The sequence below is a fragment of the Garra rufa genome, chromosome 24, assembly GCF_049309525.1.
Source record: "Garra rufa chromosome 24, GarRuf1.0, whole genome shotgun sequence".
NCBI classification, from domain to species: Eukaryota; Metazoa; Chordata; class Actinopteri; order Cypriniformes; family Cyprinidae; genus Garra; species Garra rufa.
This window is the reverse complement of record NC_133384.1, coordinates 13,960,589-13,981,973: the sequence shown is the minus strand read 5'-3', so window position 1 is coordinate 13,981,973 and position 21,385 is coordinate 13,960,589. Positions and strand designations below refer to the sequence as shown.

The window sequence follows — 21,385 nt, the reverse complement described above, 5'->3', positions numbered from 1 at the left end:
AAGCCTGCATTTAATTTATCCAAAGTACAACAAAAACAGTAAAATTGTAAAATATTTTTACTATTTAAAATAGCTGTTTTCTGTTTAGCTTTCTTTGCTGAATGGAAAGTTCATACGAACAGTATTTTACTGAAATAGAAAGGTTTTGTAACATTATAAATGTCTTTTCCTTCACTTTTGATCAATTTAAAACATCCTTGCTATATAAAAGTATTCATTTCTATAATTTCATTTCCAAAAAAAGAATTATACTGACTCCAAACTTTTGAATGGTCTATTGTATAATGTTACAAAAGCTTTTTATTTCAGATAAATGCTGTTCTTTGGATCTTTCTATTCATCAAATAATCCTGTAAAAATGTAGTGTTTTAAATATTGATAATAATAATAATAATAATAAAGTTTCTTAAAAAGCAAATCAGCATATTAGAATGATTTCTGAAGGATCCTGTGACACTGAAGACTGGAGGAATGATGCTAATAATTTAGCTTTGATCACAAGAAAAAAATATATTTAAAACAATATATATTCAAATTTAAAGCAGTTATTTTTAATAGTGAAAATATTTCACAATATTACTGCTTTTGCAGTATTTTGGATTGAATAAATGCAGGCTTGAACATTAAAATCATCATCATTATTATTATTAATTGATAATTATTTTATAGTTATAGATTTTTTTACATAAAATGTGATAGTGTTAATAGTATTTATGTTGGTAGCACAAACATCCAGGGTGAGTTATGGGTTTGTTTAAAACTCAGTTATGTGTAGTACAAAAAGGATTCTTGAATACTCTTGTAGTTGAGATATTAACCAGTGTCGAGAAATAGTCTGAAAGCCCACAGAGCCACCTGTGGAAATCACCTGCAAAAGGAGTATTTTAATACTTAAAAAATAAACACTGCAGCTTTCACTTCTCAAATATTGAGTTGATAAAAATAAGCTTGTGATTTTTAACTTGGTTAGTTTTTACTGTATTGTGAATGTTTTCCTCTCTGATTTCTGTTTGAAATATCATTTGTTCTTTAGATCTGCCACAGATGGCCTGCTGAAACCCTCTGACCCTATTTCCTCGACACCACCTGCCTCTGAAAAGCCAGAATCACCCATTGTTGAATCCTTCGAGGCTGCCTCGGTTGCACCTCAGAGCTCCACAGTGAGGTCAGAGGTTATGATGTCCAACCCTGTGGTGATCCACCATGCCCAGGCCTCTCCTGTAGCTTCACAACAATCCCAGCAATCAACAGCACCTTCACCCATTCCCCCAGCCGCACAAAGACGAGTGTCTACCCCTTCACCCACCAAACAGCTCAAAAAACCCTTACTCGAGCAGACACAAATACCAAATAACAGCAGCAATGGAGTCTCTGCTAATGGCATTCATGGCAAAGGTCCTTCTCCAAACTTCATTGAGGAGATCCAAGCAAGCCGCAGCAAGAACAAGAACAGAGCTGTATCAATAGAAGTGAGTATTGTGCATGCTAAACCAAATGAGTGAAGGTGAAATTGTGCGTTCCCTTGTTTAGTTACTTGTTTGATTGGTCTTCAGGCTGCAGAGAAAGAATGGGAGGAGAAGAGGCAGAACATTGGTCATTATGATGGGCATGAGTTTGAACGGATGCTCCAGGAAGCAGAAGCCAACATGCTGAGAGGAATACCAAACCTTGAGATGCCAAGCGAACCTGAGGGATCCCCTGCAGTGGTTCCTGCCTCCCTGGAGGAACTGGTAGAAAAAAATGAGCCCACAGCAGCACCAGCAGAACAGGGTAAGAGACTGAAAGTGACAACCAAGCTCGAGACTACTATTTGAGACCCTGGACCAAAAAAACAGTCATAAGGGTCAATTCTTTTAATTGAGATTTATACATCATATGAAAGCTTTTAAAGTTGTAGAAATGATGTTCTTAGCAATGCATATAATTAATCAGAAATTAAGTTTTGATATATTTATGGTACGAAAATGTACAAAATATCTTCATGGAATATGATCTTTACTTAATATCCCAATGATTTTTGGCATTAAAAAAAAAAAAAAAAAAAAAATATATATATATATATATATATATATATATATAATTTTGATCATTTTGACCCATACAATATAATATTGGCTATTGCTACAAATATACCCGTGCTACTTAAGACTTAAGGTTTTGTCGTCCAGGGTCACATTTGGCAATGTTTATACTTTATACTTGTTTTTGCAGATGACAATCAGCCAAACTCTGAGAAACCTACTAAGACTGCTCCAGAGAAACCTCCCAAACCTCTGGAGAAACCAGTTAAGTCAGCTTTGGAGAGACCTCTCAAACCCAACCTATCCATCAAATCCAGCCTGGAAAGACAAAGTAAGACTCAGGAAAAAGTTGTTAAGCTTCAGAGCTCAGAGAAAGCCAACAAGTCCCCTCCTCCACCCCCGCCTCGACGAAACTACACCACTAACACTGGGATGACCACCACGCGATCTGGAGAGGTCGTTTACACCAGCAGAAAGGAGTCTGTTACGGTACAAGTGTGTTCGCAGAACAGATTTTTTTTACTTTGTCTAAAATACAGCCAATAAAATGAATAAATATAATGAACTTCTAATTGTGTTTTTAAATAATTATTATTATAAAATGAAATAATAAAAATAAATTAAATTTAAGCAGGAGAGTAGTTTTCTAAATTATTTATTTATATAAAATAAAATACATATATGTGACCCTGGACCACAAAACCAGTCATAAGGTTAAATTTGACTAAACTGAGATATATACATCATATCAAAGCTCAATAAATAAGCTTTCTATTGATGTATAGTTTGTTAGGATAGGACAATATTTGGCCGAGATACAACTATTTGAAAATCTGGAATCTAAGGGTGCAAAAAAAATCAAAATACTGAGAAAATCACCTTTAAAGTTGTCCAAATTAAGTTCTTAACAATACATATTACTAATCAAAAATTACATTTTAATAGGTTTACAGTAGGAATTTTACAAAAAATCTTAATGTAACATGATCTTTACTTAATTTCCTAATGATTTTTGACATAAAAGAAAAATCAATAATTTTGACCCATACAATGTATTTTTGGCTATTGCTACAAATATACCCCAGCGACTTAAGACTGGTTTTGTGGTCCAGGGTCACATCTCTAAAACAACCTGTTTTAGAGGCAGGTCCTTTAAGACTTAAATCAGTAATCCGCCACAGTTATGACTGACTAACGTATCAATGCCCCCCCTCTCTCTGTTGCATGCGAATGTTTTGACAACATAAAATAAAATGTGATTTCCAGACAAAGCATTATGAAATCATTTACTTACAGTTTGCGATGCTGCTGCAGTCAGATTTAGTAACGCTTCATCTTTCAACAAATGTTTCTTTGTGAACTGTCTTGCTCTGGAGGCAGTGTTTATGCAAACACATTTTTGGATCTTTATTAAAGGGTTAGTTCACCCAAAAATTAAATTAACACATTATTACTCATATTTTAGGTGTATATAACTTGACTTCCGTTTATTTTTGAAACGAATCCCATCAGAATTTTATAAAAAATTGTTCTGGCTTCTTCAAGCTTTAAAATGCAATGGACGCTTGTTTCTCTTCATCAGTCCAAAACAAGTCCAGTAAAGTGCATCCATCCATATTTAAAACATATAAATCACTTTAATATAGCTTGCACTGACAATTGTACACAGAAGCAGCTCCGGGTGGATGATGTAGGACATGCGCAGCACATGCGCCGGTGAATCTTGTGAAAACCAACGTTTGTTTACAGGAGCAAAGGAAGCAAAGCTTCCTGACTTTAGCAAAGGAAAACCAGTCTCCTCTTGGCTTATATCAAAATCCTCCAACATTTCTTTTTTAGAAATTCTCATTTTGTACTTCTAGTTTGTGACCGTTATTATTATTATCTCTCCACTTGCGTGTCCACATTTATCACTTCTGAACAGCACATGCGCAACACATACGTCCACCTTTATCCACCCGGAACTACTTCCGTGTACAACTGTTAGAGCAAGCTAGATTCTAAAGTGATTATTACGTTTTAAATATGGATAATTTTCTTACAAAAACGCATCGATTTGCTGTGTGAGGCACTTTTTATTATGAATGAATGCCCTTGGACTTGTTTTGGACTGATGAAGAGAAACACCTGCCATTAACCTGCCACATGCCATTATAAAGCTTGGAAGAACCAGGATAATTTTTAATATAACTCTGATTGCATTCGTCTGAAAGAAGAAAGTCATATTCACCTAGGATGTCTTGAGGATGAGTAAATAATGGGCTTATTTTCATTTTGGGTGAACTAACCCTTCAAATAAAGGCTTTGTTTATTAGGAGGAGGTTTTAATGGAGACCTTGTATATGCCAAAAGATCAAGGCAAATTTGATTTCTCATGTCATGACTCCTTTAAATTAACATTTCATTTTATTTTAAAATAATTATTAATATAACTTGTTTCGTAGGAGGGTGAAGAGGAGTCCAACACTACAGCATCTCAGCCTGAACCAAAGTCCTCTCCAGAAGTGAAGCCTAAACCGATCACTCCTCCACCTATCTCTGCCTCGGCTATCACTGAGGAAGAAGATGAGGGAGACAAGATTATGGCAGAGCTTCAGGTGAGATACACATTTACATACACATGCACACTAATGCAGACTTGTAGCAAGAATAACGTCATGTTTCTAATAGGTATAAATGTTGTTTCTTTTACTAACTACAGGTGTTTTAATCTAAAAATGTCTTGGGTGTGAAATTGCTTTGATGTGGGTGTTAAGATGCTTTGGGTGTGCCCTGTGGCTCATTTGGTGGCAGTTTCATTTCCCTTGCAGTAGATTCTGCAAATACAAAACCCAGTTCTCGTAAATCCTTTAAAAAATGGCCTTTTAAAATAATACATATATTCATAAATATATATATATATATAATATATATATATATATATGTATTTATTTATCCCCCAGATAAATATACCCTCTATAGACAGTCATTTTGAGCAGGTTTGCCCAATTTAATATTGGCAAATTCTAATATTTTACCCCCTTCCTCACAAATTCTTCTCTCTAGGTTTTCCAGAAGTGCTCTGTTAAGGAGGTAGGGCTCAAGGGTTTGGTAGAGCCACAGATCAGAGAGCTAAGACCTGGGGTCTTACTACCCCTTAAAGATAAGAAGGTAAAGGATATGATGTCCTTTAGTAGACCCTCCAACTGCCTGCCTGTGCCAGCCGCTTGTCCCTGATGGCTGTTCTTTGCGATGCTTGTATGGCTTTCTTACCCTTTGCTAACTTCCTCTGTACACTCTTGTGATGGGTATCAGACACCAAAAATGTCCTCACTGTTCTTTAAGTTTAAATTCTGTTCCTTTCCTTTTATTTCTGCTGAACTCATGACCTGTGCTGATTGTAGTGATGTAGCCAAAAGGGGAAACAGATATGATTGGCTTTGTGTGCTCTGAGTCATCCAATCAATAAACTAGATTTTCGACACTCTGCTGTCAAAGGGTGTTGTGTGTGTGTTTTCTTTGATCATTTTAATAGAAAAAAGTGTGTGATCTCAATTGGAGACAATTCGATTTCCAAAGCATACCTGGGGTGGGTTACGTGACTTTTAAACATTTATCCTTTACAATGAACATCTGTGACCCTGGACCATAAGGGTAAATTTTTTCGAAATTGAAATGTATACATTTTCTGAAAGCTGAATAAATAAGCTTTGAACTATACAACTATTTGAAAATCTGGAATTTGAGGGTGCAAAATCACCTTTAAAGTTGTCCAAATTAAGTTCTTAGCAAGACATTATATATTTACGGTAGGAAATTTGCAAAGTATCTTCATGGATATTTATTTAATATCCTAATGATTTTTGGCATAAAACCAAAATCTATCATTCTGACCCATACAATGTATTTTGTGGTCCAGGGTCACATTTGCAGCTTAAGTATTAAAACTGGGTGTAACATAATCAAATTGCCCTGACCAAAACATTAGCAATTTAGCAGACTAAGAGAAATTATCAAATCCAACTTTAATGTTCACATCTAGTTTCTTTTCAAAAAGGGTCAATGACTTAATCATATGTATCAGTAGAATGCAACTTAGAAATGGTTTGTTATTTAGGGTTTTAAAAGACACTTTCAGCTAGCAGTCTGGAGTTCAGAATTTGTTCTTTGACCTTCTCACTTTACTGCATGCCTGCTACTATATAAGCCTCCTTACTTATTTAATGGGTTTTCAAGCTTACTTCCTTTCTCTTTACCTTCATTTTCACATTATTTTCAAACTGTCAAAAATTGTGCAGTTTAATACAATATTTACAGGTGAGATATTACCAGCAAGCACCTTGTCATGCTCAAAATTGTATTCAAAATGGAAAAAGTTGGAAAGTGTTGGTACATGCATTACAAATTTAAAATTATGTTTTCATTGTTCTTTTCCTTTTTTGTGTACAATTTTGAGCTGTTTTTTTTTTTCAGGTGGGTTCACAAATGCCTTAGGTCTAGCTCCGAATTATAGTTTTGATCCAATAAAGTTTGTTTTTATTATTTATTCATTGCATGTTTTAAAATATGATTATCACTGTAGAGAAGAGAAATAGTCTATGTAGTCTATAAGTATAGCTGTAACATATTATTGGCATCATTAAGGTTATAATATAGAATATATAATCCAAGAATGTGTTTTGTCGAAAAGCAGCCTAAAGGTTTTCAGTAGTCTTAAAGTAGCTTGTAGACTGAGATTGTTTCTTTGTGAAGTGATGTTGTTCCCCACAAACCACAGAATACTGAAAACCAAGACGACAAGAACCCTGATACAGATGAGAATGGCAACAACACAATTCGTCAGAGTCCTGGGGTGAGCTGCAGTGTTTACTATCACAATTACACAGTTATCATAAACTTATAAATCTCTAAAAGAAAAGTAATCATGGTATGATAGTCTTAGGGTGTGTTCATACTTGTAGTTCGATTTGTTTGGTTCATTTGGTCTAGACTAAAAAAGGAAAATTATATATTTGGTCCTAGTTTGCTTAGCATTCACACTGGCATTTTTGATAATGAACCTAAAGATACCAAAACAGCCATAGTGATACGTTCACAACCGGATTAGTCGGGTTTAATGACATATATTTTGTGACAGAACTCACCGAACACTCCAAACAAAAGGAAAAGGTGCGTTCAGTTTAAAGCAGCTTTAAGTTGAATACACCTAATGTCATCTGCTGGACTAAAGCGCACTCGTTGTGTGTATATGATTTTATTTTCACCATCTGCACACTCACAAAGAGCTCATAAAAAGCACTTTACCTCCTTGTTGCTCCATGTTTGCCCCCTGCTTGTTTTGTTTTGGATACATTGCTTGTTCCCTTCATGAAATCATGTCGCATAATCTTTCACATTACTTTCTGTTTTTGGTTCTTTTAGAGGTATTTGGTCCTTGTTGCATTCATATTTAATTCTAACCGCACCAGAGTTCATTTGGAAGTGGACAGAGACCCATTTTTTTAGCAGTCTTGGTCCTCTTGTTTGGTGCACACCAGGGTTCACACTTACTCAATCGCACCAGAGTTCGTTTCAATGGATCCAAACATGACAAGTGTGAACACACCCACAGTGACAATAGTGTTCTGTGAAATCTCATAAAGTTTCCGTAATGGCCAAGTCAATTGTAGAATAGTATTAATACCAGGTAGGATTACTAACAAATTGATATTTGGCTCATGAAACCATACCTAATTGAAATTTTGTTTTTTTTCTTCTCTGACATTTGACCTTTTAAGGTCATCTACTATGTCACAGCTCAGATCTCCAAGGGAACTCCATCAGCACCAGAGGAATCAACAGAGCGTAGAGACGCATCACCGTCTCCCCCATCACAGGTGTCACATGTCAATGCTTCTGACCAATCCCAAAGCCAGCTGCAGGTATCCACTAACAAATTTGGTGCCCTCAAAAGTAGCGGCCCAGCCAGCTCTTCTAGCACTCTACAACAAAATCAGCTGTCTCGTTCAGCCTCGTTGAAGTCAAATCCACCCCCTCCATTGGAAGAACTTCCAGCTAGTCCAACCAAAGGGAAAGTTCATGTTGTCAAAGCGGCTCAAGTACAGGTTAGCACAGAGGAGAGAGTAGTGTCTCCAACAGCAGTTTGCTCACCAGTCTCTTTTGAAGACACCGCACCGATTCTTTCCAAAGCAATTCCTGTTGGGACAGATGTAGCCAATCAGAAACTTATATTTGGTTCATCCAAGGTGAAGGAAAGAAAATTTGAGGAAATGGAAGACAGTAATGAGGCCTTTCTCAGTCCCGACCTGTCAGGAGAGGAGCCACCTCCACCTCCTCCAGATAACTTTGCCTTCATGATTACTAACACCAAGGTACAAGCCCTCTCCAATGGAGAGTACCATCAGCTTGTCAATGCCAAGAAAGGCAATGTGCAGACGGTAACTTTTGGCAACAAACGACCAAGTTCTTCTGACAGTGGCATGGCATCAAAAGGTGATGCCAGTACCAATGGTCCTACTGGTGCTGACAACACCAGTAAAAAGCCAGTTATCATCATCTTTGATGAGCCAATGGATATCCGCTCAGCTTATAAACGCCTCTCTACTGTGTTTGAATGTGAGGAGGAGCTTGAGCGAATGCTTGCAGAAGAAAGAATAGATGAGGAGAGTGAGGAAACTGAGGAAGAAGAATGGACTAGGGAAGTGAAGGTTAAACAGAATGGAGATGGTAGGGATTCTGGAAAAGTTACTTGTTCAAATTCTCCTGCAGATGTCACAGACGGTCAAGTCATGAACTCTTCTTCATGCTCATCTTTAGTAGACATTACTGGTGATGCAAAGCAAGATGGAAAGAAGAAGTTTAAGTTTAAGTTCCCCAAGAAACAGCTAGCAGCATTAACGCAAGCCATTCGTGCTGGAAGTAAAACAGGCAAAAAGACTTTGCAGGTTGTCGTCTATGAGGATGAAGAAGAGTCAGACGGAACTGTCAAGCAACACAAAGAGACCAAGAGGTTTGAAATTGCTTCCTCTAAAACAGAGTCTTCAAAATCAAATGCACAGGAACCTAACGGACGAACTAATGAGATTCGTAAGAACACCTACAAAACCCTTGACAGTCTAGAGCAAACTATAAAGCAGCTCGAGAACACAATTTGCGAAATGGGGTCAAAGTCTTCGGAAGAGTCTGACAACTTGGTGAACACTGGAACTCTGGACAATAAGATTGAAGAGTCTCCAGGGCAATCAGAGAAAGTACTTCCTCCCAAAACCTTGGTCCCTAGGTCGACTTCTTCCAGTAAAGGTCCTGGTCTACGAAAGAAGACAAAACCACAGCTCCTTCCTCGGCCTGCCATCATACCAACTACCGGGGTCTCAGTCACACCAGTTCCCACCCAGCAGGTCTCTCTCTAGCTCCTACTACCTTAGCAAAGACTATGGGTCTGTCCCTCTCCTCTTGCTCACAACAGTGACTTCTGAAGATCCTTAGCCTTTCCTGCAGTGGAGGCTACCAACTCTGGGATCTGAACTTTTTAACACCTTCACATATTTTTTTTACAAATATGGTGTTTTTATTTCTGGAGTGGTGTTTTTGTGTGTTTACTGATGGTGCTCTAATCTTGGGTTAAGGCAGCCAACAGCTTTCACCATCTTAGAACCACAATCTCACATTGTTTCTAAATCCTTTAATGTGGGTTCTAAGGCAATCCTTAAAAAAACCTTGTTGGTATTCTGGGCTGGTTTGCATGCTTCCTTACTTCTCTTTCTGGTATACAAACTCTAGAGTGTCATGGTGATACTACAGATGTGTTGTGCAAGCTTTGTCTTGCTGTGATTTAGTTAACAAACCACCTCAAATATGGCTTTTTTGTTTCTTTCTTTTTATTCCTTTTCTCTTCTGTTTGGTTTAAATCCTTTTTGCAGAATGCCAGCGTGGTCTCACCTACTAGTCGGATGCCGGTGCCTGTTTCTGCCAAGGCGCGGCAGCAACCGGGCACCTCAGAGAAAGAGAGGGCAACAAAACCGCAAAAGCTACAGGACTCTCAGAGGCAGTTCCGCCAGGTAGTCTTATCATAGGACCACTTGTTCAGTCAGAAAGACACACACCTAGGCATAGACTGAATTCTCGAGAGAAAAGTCAGTTTTTGCAGGGCTTGTATTGAGAGGGAAAAGAACTAACACAAAACCTGATGAGACCGAACAAACTGTTCTTTGGTTAAAGGCTTAGCGCCGAAAGCTGTCTTGAACTGTTGACGTTTTCTCCTGCTACGTTTTTTGAATGGCTGTGACCGAAAGGCAACTGACTGTTATTTCATAAACCATCAAATGCTTCTGCATGTTTGCTTTGCTCGTGGCTTTGGTGCTGTAAAAGTCAAACTAATTTACAATAGTGAAAGAAAGATATATAAACACCACAGCCACTGCTTAACTAACTGTTTTGGATGCTTAGACTACGGACTCTTTAACCAAAATACCACTGACATCTAACCCCTACACACTCCAATGCCTGTGACACTTCAACTTCCCTTGTAAGTCAGGATGCTTCTCTGTTTAACCCATTTTTGGACCCTTTCCCTGTTTACCTCTCGGAGGAATCTGCAAACCCTGGCCACAAATCCACTAAGCCCCATTATCCTGTGGATGCCTTCCCAAATTGTACCTCTTCTATTCCTCCTGGAGCCTTGATTATGAGTACTGGTTGGTTTCACTCACTCTGCGCATTACTCACTCTAAAACTTCTACTTCTAAAACCGTCCCTCACCTTCTCTTTCCTTTCCTTCTTACAGTCTATGTAAAGTGACATTTTTCTACATTCTCACCCTCAAGACAGATAGTTTTTTTTGTGTGTGCTGTTAGTACCTTCATTTATATATGTAGTTTCTGTGTCTTTGATAATCTGTCATGATTAACCGTAGATCCTAGTAGTATGATTTGAAACATGCTTAGAAATTTCAATCGTAAATTCCCTGTGTTGACAATCAGTGTGTTTTGGCATCTTTGTTTGCAGGCTAATGGAAGTGCTAAGAGATCTGGAGGAGATCCCAAATCTACTTCTCCTACTGTGCCTGCTTCTAAAATTCCTGCTTTTTCCTCTAGTACGGGAAAAGGCTTGTCCCAGTCTGATTCTACTAATATTGTTAATTCTTCTCCTTTATCTTCCTCCCTTCCCACTAGCAAGTCCTCTATTCCTCCTCCTCGATCCAGTTCCACCCCCTCCTCTCATATCCCCTCCCATTCTAATGGTTCTTTAAAATATGCCCCTCCCACTCACAGCACTAAAGGCCTCTCTATTCCCACGCAGACACAAAATGGTCGACCTTCCTCCTCTTCTTCCTCTTCCTGTTCCCACTCCCCTTTGTCCCCGACTATGTTGAGTCAGAGTGCGAAGAGTATCCGTACCATTCACACACCCAGCTTCACCAGCTACAGTCGGCCACACAACGGAAGTGCCGGTAAATCAGCAATTCCAACGGTAACTGTCGCTAAGGACGCTGCGTAGAATGCTTCGCTGCTTCGCAACCATTCATGTATCTCTTAATGAGGTGGAGTCACTCCTGATTTTACTTTGATTCATTTTTTAAGTTTGTGCTTTTATTTGTTTGAACAGATAATGTTGTTGTATCAGAGTGAACTTTGGTTTGGCATGACTTTGGCTATTGCATGTTATTATTTTTTTGACAGTAACAGGCCATCATCCATTATCAGTGTTGTAAACTTGAATCTCTGCAAATCACGAACATGTAAAAAGAAAAACTGTTTTATTTTAAAAACTAAAAAAGAAGACTTTATTTGCAGAGAGCAGGCTCTTGATCAAGGATTTTACAGAGCACTTCATTTGAAAAGAATATTTATTTTTCATACAAGTTGAAGAGAGACTAAAAAGTATTCAAGTCAACAGTGAAAGTATGTAAACAAAGTTATTGGTTATTAGTGTCCTCTAAATGATTGTAGATTTTTTTCATTTTGCATTTTTTAAGTTGACAGACATTGGTTGTAGCCATAATATGTCAAAAAGTACTGTAAGTATATTAATCATTAATACAAATTGACAAACATCGTGTCTGTTTTTTTTTTTCTTTATTTCTTTCATGCACTGCCAATGTCTTTAAAATGTATCATAATAAATTGACAACAGTTTTGCTGTCTTTTCAGTAGTTGTGCCTATTTGCCAAAGTTTGTAATTTACATCTTTACAACTGACTATATATACTGTGTTAGTCACTTTTTGTACATTTAGGATAGGTTACACCTGGCTTAACCTACCAACGTCACAATTCTTGATTTACTCATGCAGTCTCTGGCTCTTAAGTTAATGAGTATTGATGTCTAAATGTAAACTAAAAATTGTAGTGATTGATAAAATTGCTCTCTACTTTACCTGTACATACTGTAACATCTCTATTTCAGAGATTGTCTTTAGTTTTGTTAACATATTGTACCAAAGTTTATTTCTATGCATGCCTATACAAAATTGTAGAAAGAGAGAATGTAATAGAAAAACAATCATGCTTGCACAGACAGATTTTGTAAATAAATATGTTTTCTTTGGTTTTGTATAGCTTTAATTGCAGAAGCAATCTGTGCAAAGAGAGTGTAGGTATTAAAATAGTAAAGTTCTGCATGCTTGTTGTTCACATGGCCTCTCGGCTATGGTTTCTTCACTGCAACACTGCAAGTCCTTCTATTAAACATTTTGACAGATATTTCAGCTGACTTGTGTTTTTTATCCACTGTTTTTTCCCCCCATGACATTCAGTACAAATGTACACAACTCTATTGTACCGGTCAACAATTTAGACAAGTTTTATTCAATGTATGTACAGGTGCTGGTCATATAATTAGAATATATTCAAAAAGTTTATTTATTTCACTAATTCCATTCAAGAAGTGAAACTTGTATAATGTATACATTCATTCCACACAGACTGATATATTTCAAGTGTTTATTTCTTTTAATTTTGATGATTATAACTGACAACTAATGAAAACCCCAATTCAGTATCTCAGAAAATTTGAATATTGTGAAAAGGTTCAGTATTGAAGACACCTGGTGCCACACTCTAATCAGCTAATTAACTCAAAACACCTGCAAAGGCCTTTAAATGGTCTCTCAGTCTAGTTCTGTAGGCTACACAATCATGGGGAAGACTGCTGATTTGACAGTTGTCCAAAAGACGACCATTGACACCTTGCACAAGGAGGGCAAGACACAAAATGTCATTACAAAACAGGCTGGCTGTTCACAGTGCTCTGTGTCCAAGCACATTAATAGAGAGGCGAAGGGAAGGAAAAGATGTAGTAGAAAAACGTGTACAAGCAATAGGGATAACCGCACCCTGAAGAGAATTGTGAAACAAAACCCATTCAAAAATGTGGGGGAGATTCACAAAGAGTGGACTGTAGCTGGAGTCAGACGCACAGACGTATGCAAGACATGGGTTTCAGCTGTCGCATTCCTTGTGTCAAGCCACTCTTGAACAACAGACAGCGTCAGAAGCGTCTCGCCTGGGCTAAAGACAAAAAGGAATGGACTGCTGCTGAGTGGTCCAAAGTCATGTTCTCTGATGAAAGTAAATGTTGCATTTCCTTTGGAAATCAGGGTCCCAGAGCATGGAAGAAGAGAGCAGAGACAGAATCCACGTTGCTTGAGGTCCAGTGTAAAGTTTCCACAGTCAATGATGGTTTGGGGTGCCATGTCATCTGCTGGTGTTGGTCCACTGTGTTTTCTGAGGTCCAAGGTCAACGCAGCTGTATACCAGGACGTTTTAGAGCACTTCATGCTTCCAGCTGCTGATCAACTTTATGGAGATGCAGATTTCATTTTCCAACAGGAGCAGTGCCACAGACTGATCGACTTCATGCCACACCGCATTGCTGCAGTAATTCAGGCAAAAGGAAATTGCTGCTGCCTTATGTTAAACTGCTTTAAATTACCACATCAATCTCTTCTCAATAAACAATAATGACAAAACAAAAACAGAATTGTCACAACATTGTAAACTTAAAAAAAAAAAAACTGAAATAAGTACGTTGCATAAGTATACATACCCTTAACGCACTACTTAGCTAAAGCACCTTTACAGCCTCAAGTCTTTTTGGGTATGATGCAACAAGCTTTGCATATAAGCATTTGGTGAGCTTGGATGGGGGCAGACACACATATTCAGGATTTTCCAGAAATGTTTGATTGGGTTCAAGCCCAGGCTCTGGCTAGGCCACTCAAGGACATTCACAGAGTTTTAGCCAGTCTTGCTATGTGTTTAGGATCATTGTCCTATTGGAAGGTGAACCTTCCTAATCTGAGGTTCTGAATGCTCTGGACTGAGTTTTCATTAAGGCTATCTCAAAAATTTGGTGCATTGAGCTTTTCTTTTACTCTGATGAGCCCTTCAGTCCCTGCCTCTGAAAAACCTGACTGATAGCAACCCATTCTTTCATAATCACTTCTTGAAATTTGTCAGAATTAGTGGGTTTTTGTTTGTCCACCTGACTCTTGAGGATTGACCACAAGTTTTAAGATCTGGGGAGTTTCCGGGCCATGGACCCAAAATGTCAACGTTTTGCCCCCTGAGCCACTTCGTTATCACTTTTGCCTTATGGCACGGTGCTCCATCATGCTGGAAAATGCATTGTTCTTCACCAAACTGTTGTTGGATTGTTGGAAGAAGTTGCTGTTGGAGGGTGTTTTGGTACCATTCTTTATTCATGGCTGTGTTTTGGGGCAAAATTGTGAGTGAGCCCACTCCCTTGGATGAGAAGCAACCCCACACATGAATGGTCTCAGGGTGCTTTACTGTTGGCATGACATAGGACTGATGGTAGCGCTTACCTTTTCTTCTCCGGACAAGCCTTTTTCCAGATGCCCCAAACAATCGGAAAGAGGCTTCATCTGAGAATATGACTTTGCCCCAGTCCTCAGCAGTCCATTCGCCATACTTTTTGCAGAAGGTCAATCTGTCCCTGATGTTTTTTTTGGAGAGAAGTGGCTTCTTTGCTGCCCTTCTTGACACCAGGCCATCTTCCAAAAGTCTTGGCCTCACTGTGCGTGCAGATGCGCTCACACCTGCCTGCTGCCATTCCTGAGCAAGCTCTGCACTGGTGGCACTCCGATCCCGCAGCTGAATCCTCTTTAGGAGACGATCCTGGCGCTTGCTGGACTTTCTTGGATGCCCTGAAGCCTTCTTAACAATGCAGTGGAAAGTTTTTTGGGGGGATTAAGTTAATTTTCATGGCAAAGGTGGACTATGCAATTCATCTGATCAGTCTTCATAACATTCTGGAGTATATGCAAATTGCTATTATAAAAACTTAAGCAGCAACTTTTCCAATTTCCAATATTTATGTAATTCTCAAAACTTTTGGCCACGACTGTAGATTTCTCCTATCTCCACATATGATCATAGAGCTCAACTAGAGTGACCATCAGGTTTTTGGTCACCAGTCTACCCAAAGCCCTTCTCCATCAATTGCTCAGTTTGGCCAAGAGGGCAGCTCTACGAAGAGTCCTGGTTGTTTCAAACTTCTTCCATTAAGGGTAACAGAGACAATGCTGCTGTGAACCTTCAATGCAGCAGATTTTTTTCTGAACTTTTCCCTGGATGTGTTCTTTGATGCAATCCTGTCTCTGAGCTCTACAGGCAGTTTTTTTTTTATCTCAGGGCTTGGTTTTTGCTCTAATATGCATTTTTTTAAGACGTGTGTGCCTTTCCAAATCATACACATTCAATTGGATTTGCCACAGAATAACTGCACTTGAAGTGTAGTAACATCTAGAAGCAATATGAATGCTCTTGAGCTAAATTTCAACTGCCCCAGATAAGAATATGAACACTTATGCAATAGAATCATTTAAGTTTTTTATTATTAATAAATTTGCAAAGATGTTAAAAACCAGTTTTTTTGCTTTGCTATTATAGTGTATGGAGTGTAGATTAATGTGGAAAAAGTAATTTAAAGTAGTTTAACATAAGGCAGTACGGTGACGCATTGCTGCCACACATTTTTTTTCCCACTCAGCTATGTCGTTATAACGAGATCTTTTCTCGTTAAAACGACATAATTATCTCGTCAAAACTACATATTTTCTCGTGATAACGTGATGTTTTCTCGTTAAAACGACATCTTTCCTCGTTAAAACGACATATGTCATAAAAAGGATATTTTCTCGTTATAGAAGATATATGGTTAAGGCAGCAACATAACAAAATATGAAAAAAATGAAGGGGTGTGAATATTTTTGAAAGGCACTGTATGTTCAATGATAAAGATTTTGTATATTTGAACTATGCTAGGTTTGTCTGCTAAAGAAAAAGTTAAAGAGACCAGTAGAGGGTGGTATGTGTTAATGGGGATGTTGTAGAAGGGCTGATTCATTTTTGTGTGATACCTCCTACATGAGATCAAAGCATATGACTAAAAGAGGAAACAGATGAGCACACACAACATTCAGACTCTAAACCTGCTTGTAAGTACCCAGATAATAACAGCCTTACTAATAATGATTTTATTTTTTTACCTTTTTAAAAGAAAAAAAAATCTTAGTGACATTTTAAAAAAGGTGTTTGACGTTTTTTAATGGTTTTATCATTTAGCTTATTTAATATTGTTTGACTTAAAGTTCAGTGTATGTTAATGCACTTTATAATTATATAGACACACATTATTTATCCAAAAATGTCCTAGAATGTAATGCTCTCTTGTATATATATGTAAAAGATTACTATTAAAGCAGTGTTATAATATAAACAGAGCTTTTAAGTTCAAAGAAATATGGTCAAATTGCTAGACAAGTTTTTAGAAGTAAAAAAGACATTTGGACATTCACTGTTAGTTTCTGAAGTTATGGAAAAAAACGATTTTGCTAAAACTGATCAAAAGTTGGACAAACTTAACTAAATACATAATGTGCAGACCTTTTTGATGTGTTAAACATTTTTTTGAAAATCTCCACACTTCCATTTGTGAATGTACTGTGTAGCTCCAATGACTTTACTATTATAGCCTACTATGTGTAGTAATAACACAGAATACAGGCATGTCTAAACTTTTTGTTTAGGTATAATATCTGCTACTTATTCTGACTCTTGCCATTCTCTAAACAGAAGCTCAGTCTCAAATAGACCTGCGCTATGTCGAATCACTCTGTGGATGGGGTTTATCTCAGCTCTCACTTGGAGAACATGCTGCTTGCATCCTTCTACATTGTCATCTTCATCCTCTCAGTTCCGAGTAATGCCCTGGCACTTTGGGTGTTCTGCCAGCGCAACACCAACAACACACCTTCCAAAGAGTTTCTAAAGCACCTAGCTATAGCGGACATGTCTTACGTCTTGGTGCTTCCCATGCGAATCATCTACCACATGTCAGATAGTCACTGGCCTCTTGGGGTAGGGGCCTGTCGCGTGGTTGGTTTCCTATTCTTCGTCAACCTCTACTGCAGCATGTACTTCATGACCTGTATCAGCGTAGACCGTCTGCTGGCTTGTGTCATGCCACACAAAACTCACAGTCTGAGAAAGATCAGGAATGCCAAAGTGGTCTGTGCAGTCCTGTGGGTCATGGCGACTATTTCCATGTTGCCTGTCTTGTTCTCTAAAAAAGAAGTGACTAGACAAATCCAGAATGTGACTTTGTGTGAACAGCTGTACATAGAGAATTCCTCCAATCCCGCCGGTGCACTGGTGTCTACTGCTATTGCATTTTTGATACCTCTGGTCACCATGAGCATTTCTTACATTCTCATATTTGCCAAAGTAAAAAAGATGACTTTTCAAGAAAGGACACCTACTCAGCGTAAGGCAATGAGAATGATTGTACTGACTGTGGTTAACTTCTTGATTGCATTTGTGCCATATCATATCCAGCGATTTGTATTTATCCTACAGCATGATGATATGTCAAGGTCAGAATCGGAAAGACACACGTTGCATTTAGGAAATCGCATCACCTCAGCTTTAACATGCGTAAGTGGTGTTTTGGATCCTGTCATGTACTTCTTTCTGGCTAGAAATTACCAAGAAACCTTGCTGCATCTTTGTGGGAGCAACACCAAAGATGAGCAATCCACCACATGATCGGATGGAAAATGCAATGACATTTCCTCAGCTGTCAACTAGCAGAAATATTGAAACTCTGTAAAACAAGGTTTAGACTAATTCAGCCGTACCTTTTCACTTCTACTTTCACTCTTTTAGACTGAAAGTAGAAGTATAAAAGTACGGCTGAATTCATACTGATACATTCAGAAACTTATTGAATCATGACGTGCAGTTTGATTCCTTCCACAACATGTCTGAACATCCATTTCCAGATTATAAGCAGACAACATCTCATATGACACAGACTTTGATGACAATGACTAGGTCTTTGGGTTTATTTAACTTTTTTCTGTCAACATTTATCGTTTATCAATTAATTTATCTTATATAATTTTTTGTATATACATTTAGTTGTTTAAAATATGAACAAATAAAATATTCTTTCAAAATCTTGTATCTTTCAAGGTCTCCACAAACACATTTTACTCACCAGCACTCTTAAAAAAAGTTCTTTATTGGCACTGATGGTTCAATGAACCTTTAACAACCATGGAACCTTTCCATTCCACAAAAGGTAAATGAATAAATAAGTAAATAAATAAAAGTATGAAAAATTTAAAATTGGTTGTTTAAAGTCACCTTTTGGAACCTTTTTTTTTTTATAGTGAACATTTGTGAAATTTTCTGTAAATTTGAATTTTTTGTTTTAAAATGTCACTTCAGATGCAGCTTCTATGTCACTTCTATGTCACAGTTCAAACATGGATTTTGTTAAAACAGTGCTTAAGTATCTGGGTCATTCCTGGGATTCTGTAATATTTCAGTCCCCCAGAGTTTCTAAAGTGGTGGTTCACCAAAATTAATAGTTTGAAGCTTTTCACAATACTTCGGTATGCCAATTATAATGAATAAAATTAATAATTGCATTTTAAGATTTTTTTTTGCATAAAACTGAGTTTAAAACTTGTTTTAGCACTTTACTAAATTTGTACTTAGAAAATTATTAACAAAATGTGCATAGTGTCTGTGATTTTTGGCAATAATGTTAGCGTTTATTTGTGTTCCTTTCTTGTGAAGAATATTTAAAAAAAAAAACAAGATATTTGATAAAAAAACAGACTTATTCCTGTCACACTAACCATTCTACAGCCATAATAATTTTGAATCTGCTCATATGTATTATACTTTATTATTCATATTTTAAGGCATATTATAGTCAGGGTAGGTACTGTCAAGCTTAACAATTTAACCCTGTCACATTAAATTAGGATGCAACATTTTATTAAAAGTATAAGTACTTCATTGGTGCCATATATGGCCTACTCTCCTAACTACATGAGGAGCAGTGGCCATTTTGAGTGAAAAACCACAACCCCGTTACAAATATATGTATTTTCATTGTTACAGGATTGTAAACTTGTGGTGGGGTTGAGTTATTAACTTAATTTATTAATCATTTTAATACAAAATACAAAAAAGTCTTGGTTTCAGTTAATACTTATCAAAATCATGACAATTCATATTTTTGCTGTGAATAGAATTTTGAACTTTGACAAGCATCCTACATGAGAAATTACTCCCACTTTTTCAGCAGAAAGGCAGTGTTGGCCATGCATACAGTATCTCAACAAAAGTGAGTACACCCCTCACATTCCAGCTGTCACGTATCTGGTCTATCTCATCATGAACTCTTGCACACACATTCTGGACTGCAATCCCCATAAGCCACTGCACCAATCACTGCACACATCTGTTCCTCGTTTTCCACTGAACTGATTGCTGCACACACCTGTTTCTAATTTACCCACATGCATTTAAGCCACTCACACACACAGCCACCTTGCGAAGTCTTATCATTCCCTATGGTTGTTATTCTAAGCGTTTTCCATGTTTCCATGCTCCCTGGCCTTGTTGTTTCCTTAGTTTATTCCTGGTTTGTTTTGTTTGTCTTATTTGTTTTCTTTGTCACTTTGGACTGCCCTTCTGGATTTCGACCCCCCGCCTGTGTTACGGATTACTCTCTGGATTGTCTTTGAGGTTACTGTTTGCCGATATTTTGACCCTGTCTGTTTGACCACGTCTGTTAAATAAATGCTGAAAATGGATCTGAACGTCTCTGACTCCTCCTTGTGACAGAAGACTTCGCCGCACCCGGATCCAGCGGCTTTATCCACCAGCATCTCAACATGGACCCGTTCGACCAACTTCTGCTCCTCCGACAAGAAGATCGCCCCGTCGAGGAATATATACACCGTTTCAGTGAGTTGTTGTATGGAATACAATTTTTTGATGAGGTTTACTTCAAGGACTTATTCCGTATAGGACTGAATGAACCAATTAAATCAATGCTACCTGGAGGGGAATTCAGATGTACACTGAAGGACTTTTTTGAATATGCACTGTTGTTATCTGGTTCTCCGTGTATGATGGAACTCACAGAGCCACAGCACAGAATGTCTGCCAGCCTAGAGCCTCAGCACAAGATGTCTGCTAGCCCTGAGCCACAGCACAAGATGTCTGCTAGCCCAGGGCCACAGCATAAGATGTCTGCTTGCTCAGAGCCACAGCGTAAGATATCTACCAGCCTTCCAGAGTCTCCACTGGTTCCGCCCGGCCTTCCAGAGTCTTCACTGGTCCCGTCCGGCCTTCCAGAGTCTCCACTGGTCCCGTCCGGCCTTCCAGAGTCTCCGCTGGTCCCGCCCGGCCTTCCAGAGTCTCCGCTGGTCCCGCCCGGCCTTCCAGAGTCTCCGCTGGTCCCGCCCGGCCTTCCAGAGTCTCCGCTGGTCCCGCCCGGCCTTCCAGAGTCTCCGCTGGTCCCGCCCGGCCTTCCAGAGTCTCCGCTGGTCCCGCCCGGCCTTCCAGAGTCTCCGCTGGTCCCGCCCGGCCTTCCAGAGTCTCCGCTGGTCCCGCCCGGCCTTCCAGAGTCTCCGCTGGTCCCGCCCGGCCTTCCAGAGTCTCCGCTGGTCCCGCCCGGCCTTCCAGAGTCTCCGCTGGTCCCGCCCGGCCTTCCAGAGTCTCCGCTGGTCCCGCCCGGCCTTCCAGAGTCTCCGCTGGTCCCGCCCAGCCTTCCTGATCCTCAGCTGGTTCAGCCCAGCCTTCCAGAGCCTCCGCTGGTTCCGCCCAGCCTTCCAGAGCCTCCGCTGGTTCCGCCCAGCCTTCCAGAGACTCCGCTGGTTCCATCCAGTCGTCCTGAGATTCCTGTCTGCCCGGTTCTGGTCACGGAGCTCATGCATGGACTGTTCCCACCCACCCTCCCTGCTGCTCCAGTTCCGCCACCTCTGTCTCCTGACAGTCCCTCTGCTCACCCACATCCCACCTTCGGTGCAGAGGACTTGCCAGACTGCCAGTCTCC

The 21,385-nt window shown here is 38.9% G+C and overlaps 2 protein-coding genes across 6 annotated transcripts in view; both read left to right on the top strand.

The window, feature by feature from the left end:
• The window catches only part of LOC141300796 (sickle tail protein homolog), a 154,632-nt gene extending 141,933 nt beyond the window's left edge, over window positions 1-12,699 (top strand). For 3 of the 5 annotated variants that reach the window (XM_073831094.1, XM_073831092.1, XM_073831090.1), the window contains 9 exons: window positions 1,034-1,469; window positions 1,554-1,770; window positions 2,212-2,516; window positions 4,466-4,618; window positions 5,067-5,171; window positions 6,778-6,852; window positions 7,778-9,397; window positions 9,920-10,057; window positions 11,004-12,699. In XM_073831094.1, coding sequence (XP_073687195.1) covers window positions 1,034-1,469; window positions 1,554-1,770; window positions 2,212-2,516; window positions 4,466-4,618; window positions 5,067-5,171; window positions 6,778-6,852; window positions 7,778-9,397; window positions 9,920-10,057; window positions 11,004-11,495 — 3,541 coding nt within the window. In that variant the 3' untranslated portion in view covers window positions 11,496-12,699. The remainder of the gene's footprint in view (window positions 1-1,033; window positions 1,470-1,553; window positions 1,771-2,211; window positions 2,517-4,465; window positions 4,619-5,066; window positions 5,172-6,777; window positions 6,853-7,777; window positions 9,398-9,919; window positions 10,058-11,003) is intronic. The other 2 variants (XM_073831091.1, XM_073831093.1) reach the window with 2 other exon arrangements.
• Window positions 12,700-16,418: 3,719 nt separating this feature from the next.
• Window positions 16,419-18,377, top strand: LOC141300957 (uracil nucleotide/cysteinyl leukotriene receptor). The gene has a single exon (XM_073831232.1). It carries the CDS (start codon window positions 17,125-17,127, stop codon window positions 18,067-18,069), a length of 945 nt encoding a protein of 314 aa, XP_073687333.1. The 5' UTR covers window positions 16,419-17,124; the 3' UTR covers window positions 18,070-18,377.
• The last annotated feature ends 3,008 nt before the right edge of the window (window positions 18,378-21,385 follow it).

Excerpts from the sequence above, each read along its gene's own strand:
- LOC141300957 (XM_073831232.1), top strand. The coding sequence starts at position 17,125 with ATGTCGAATCACTCTGTGGATGGGGTTTATCTCAGCTCTCACTTGGAG.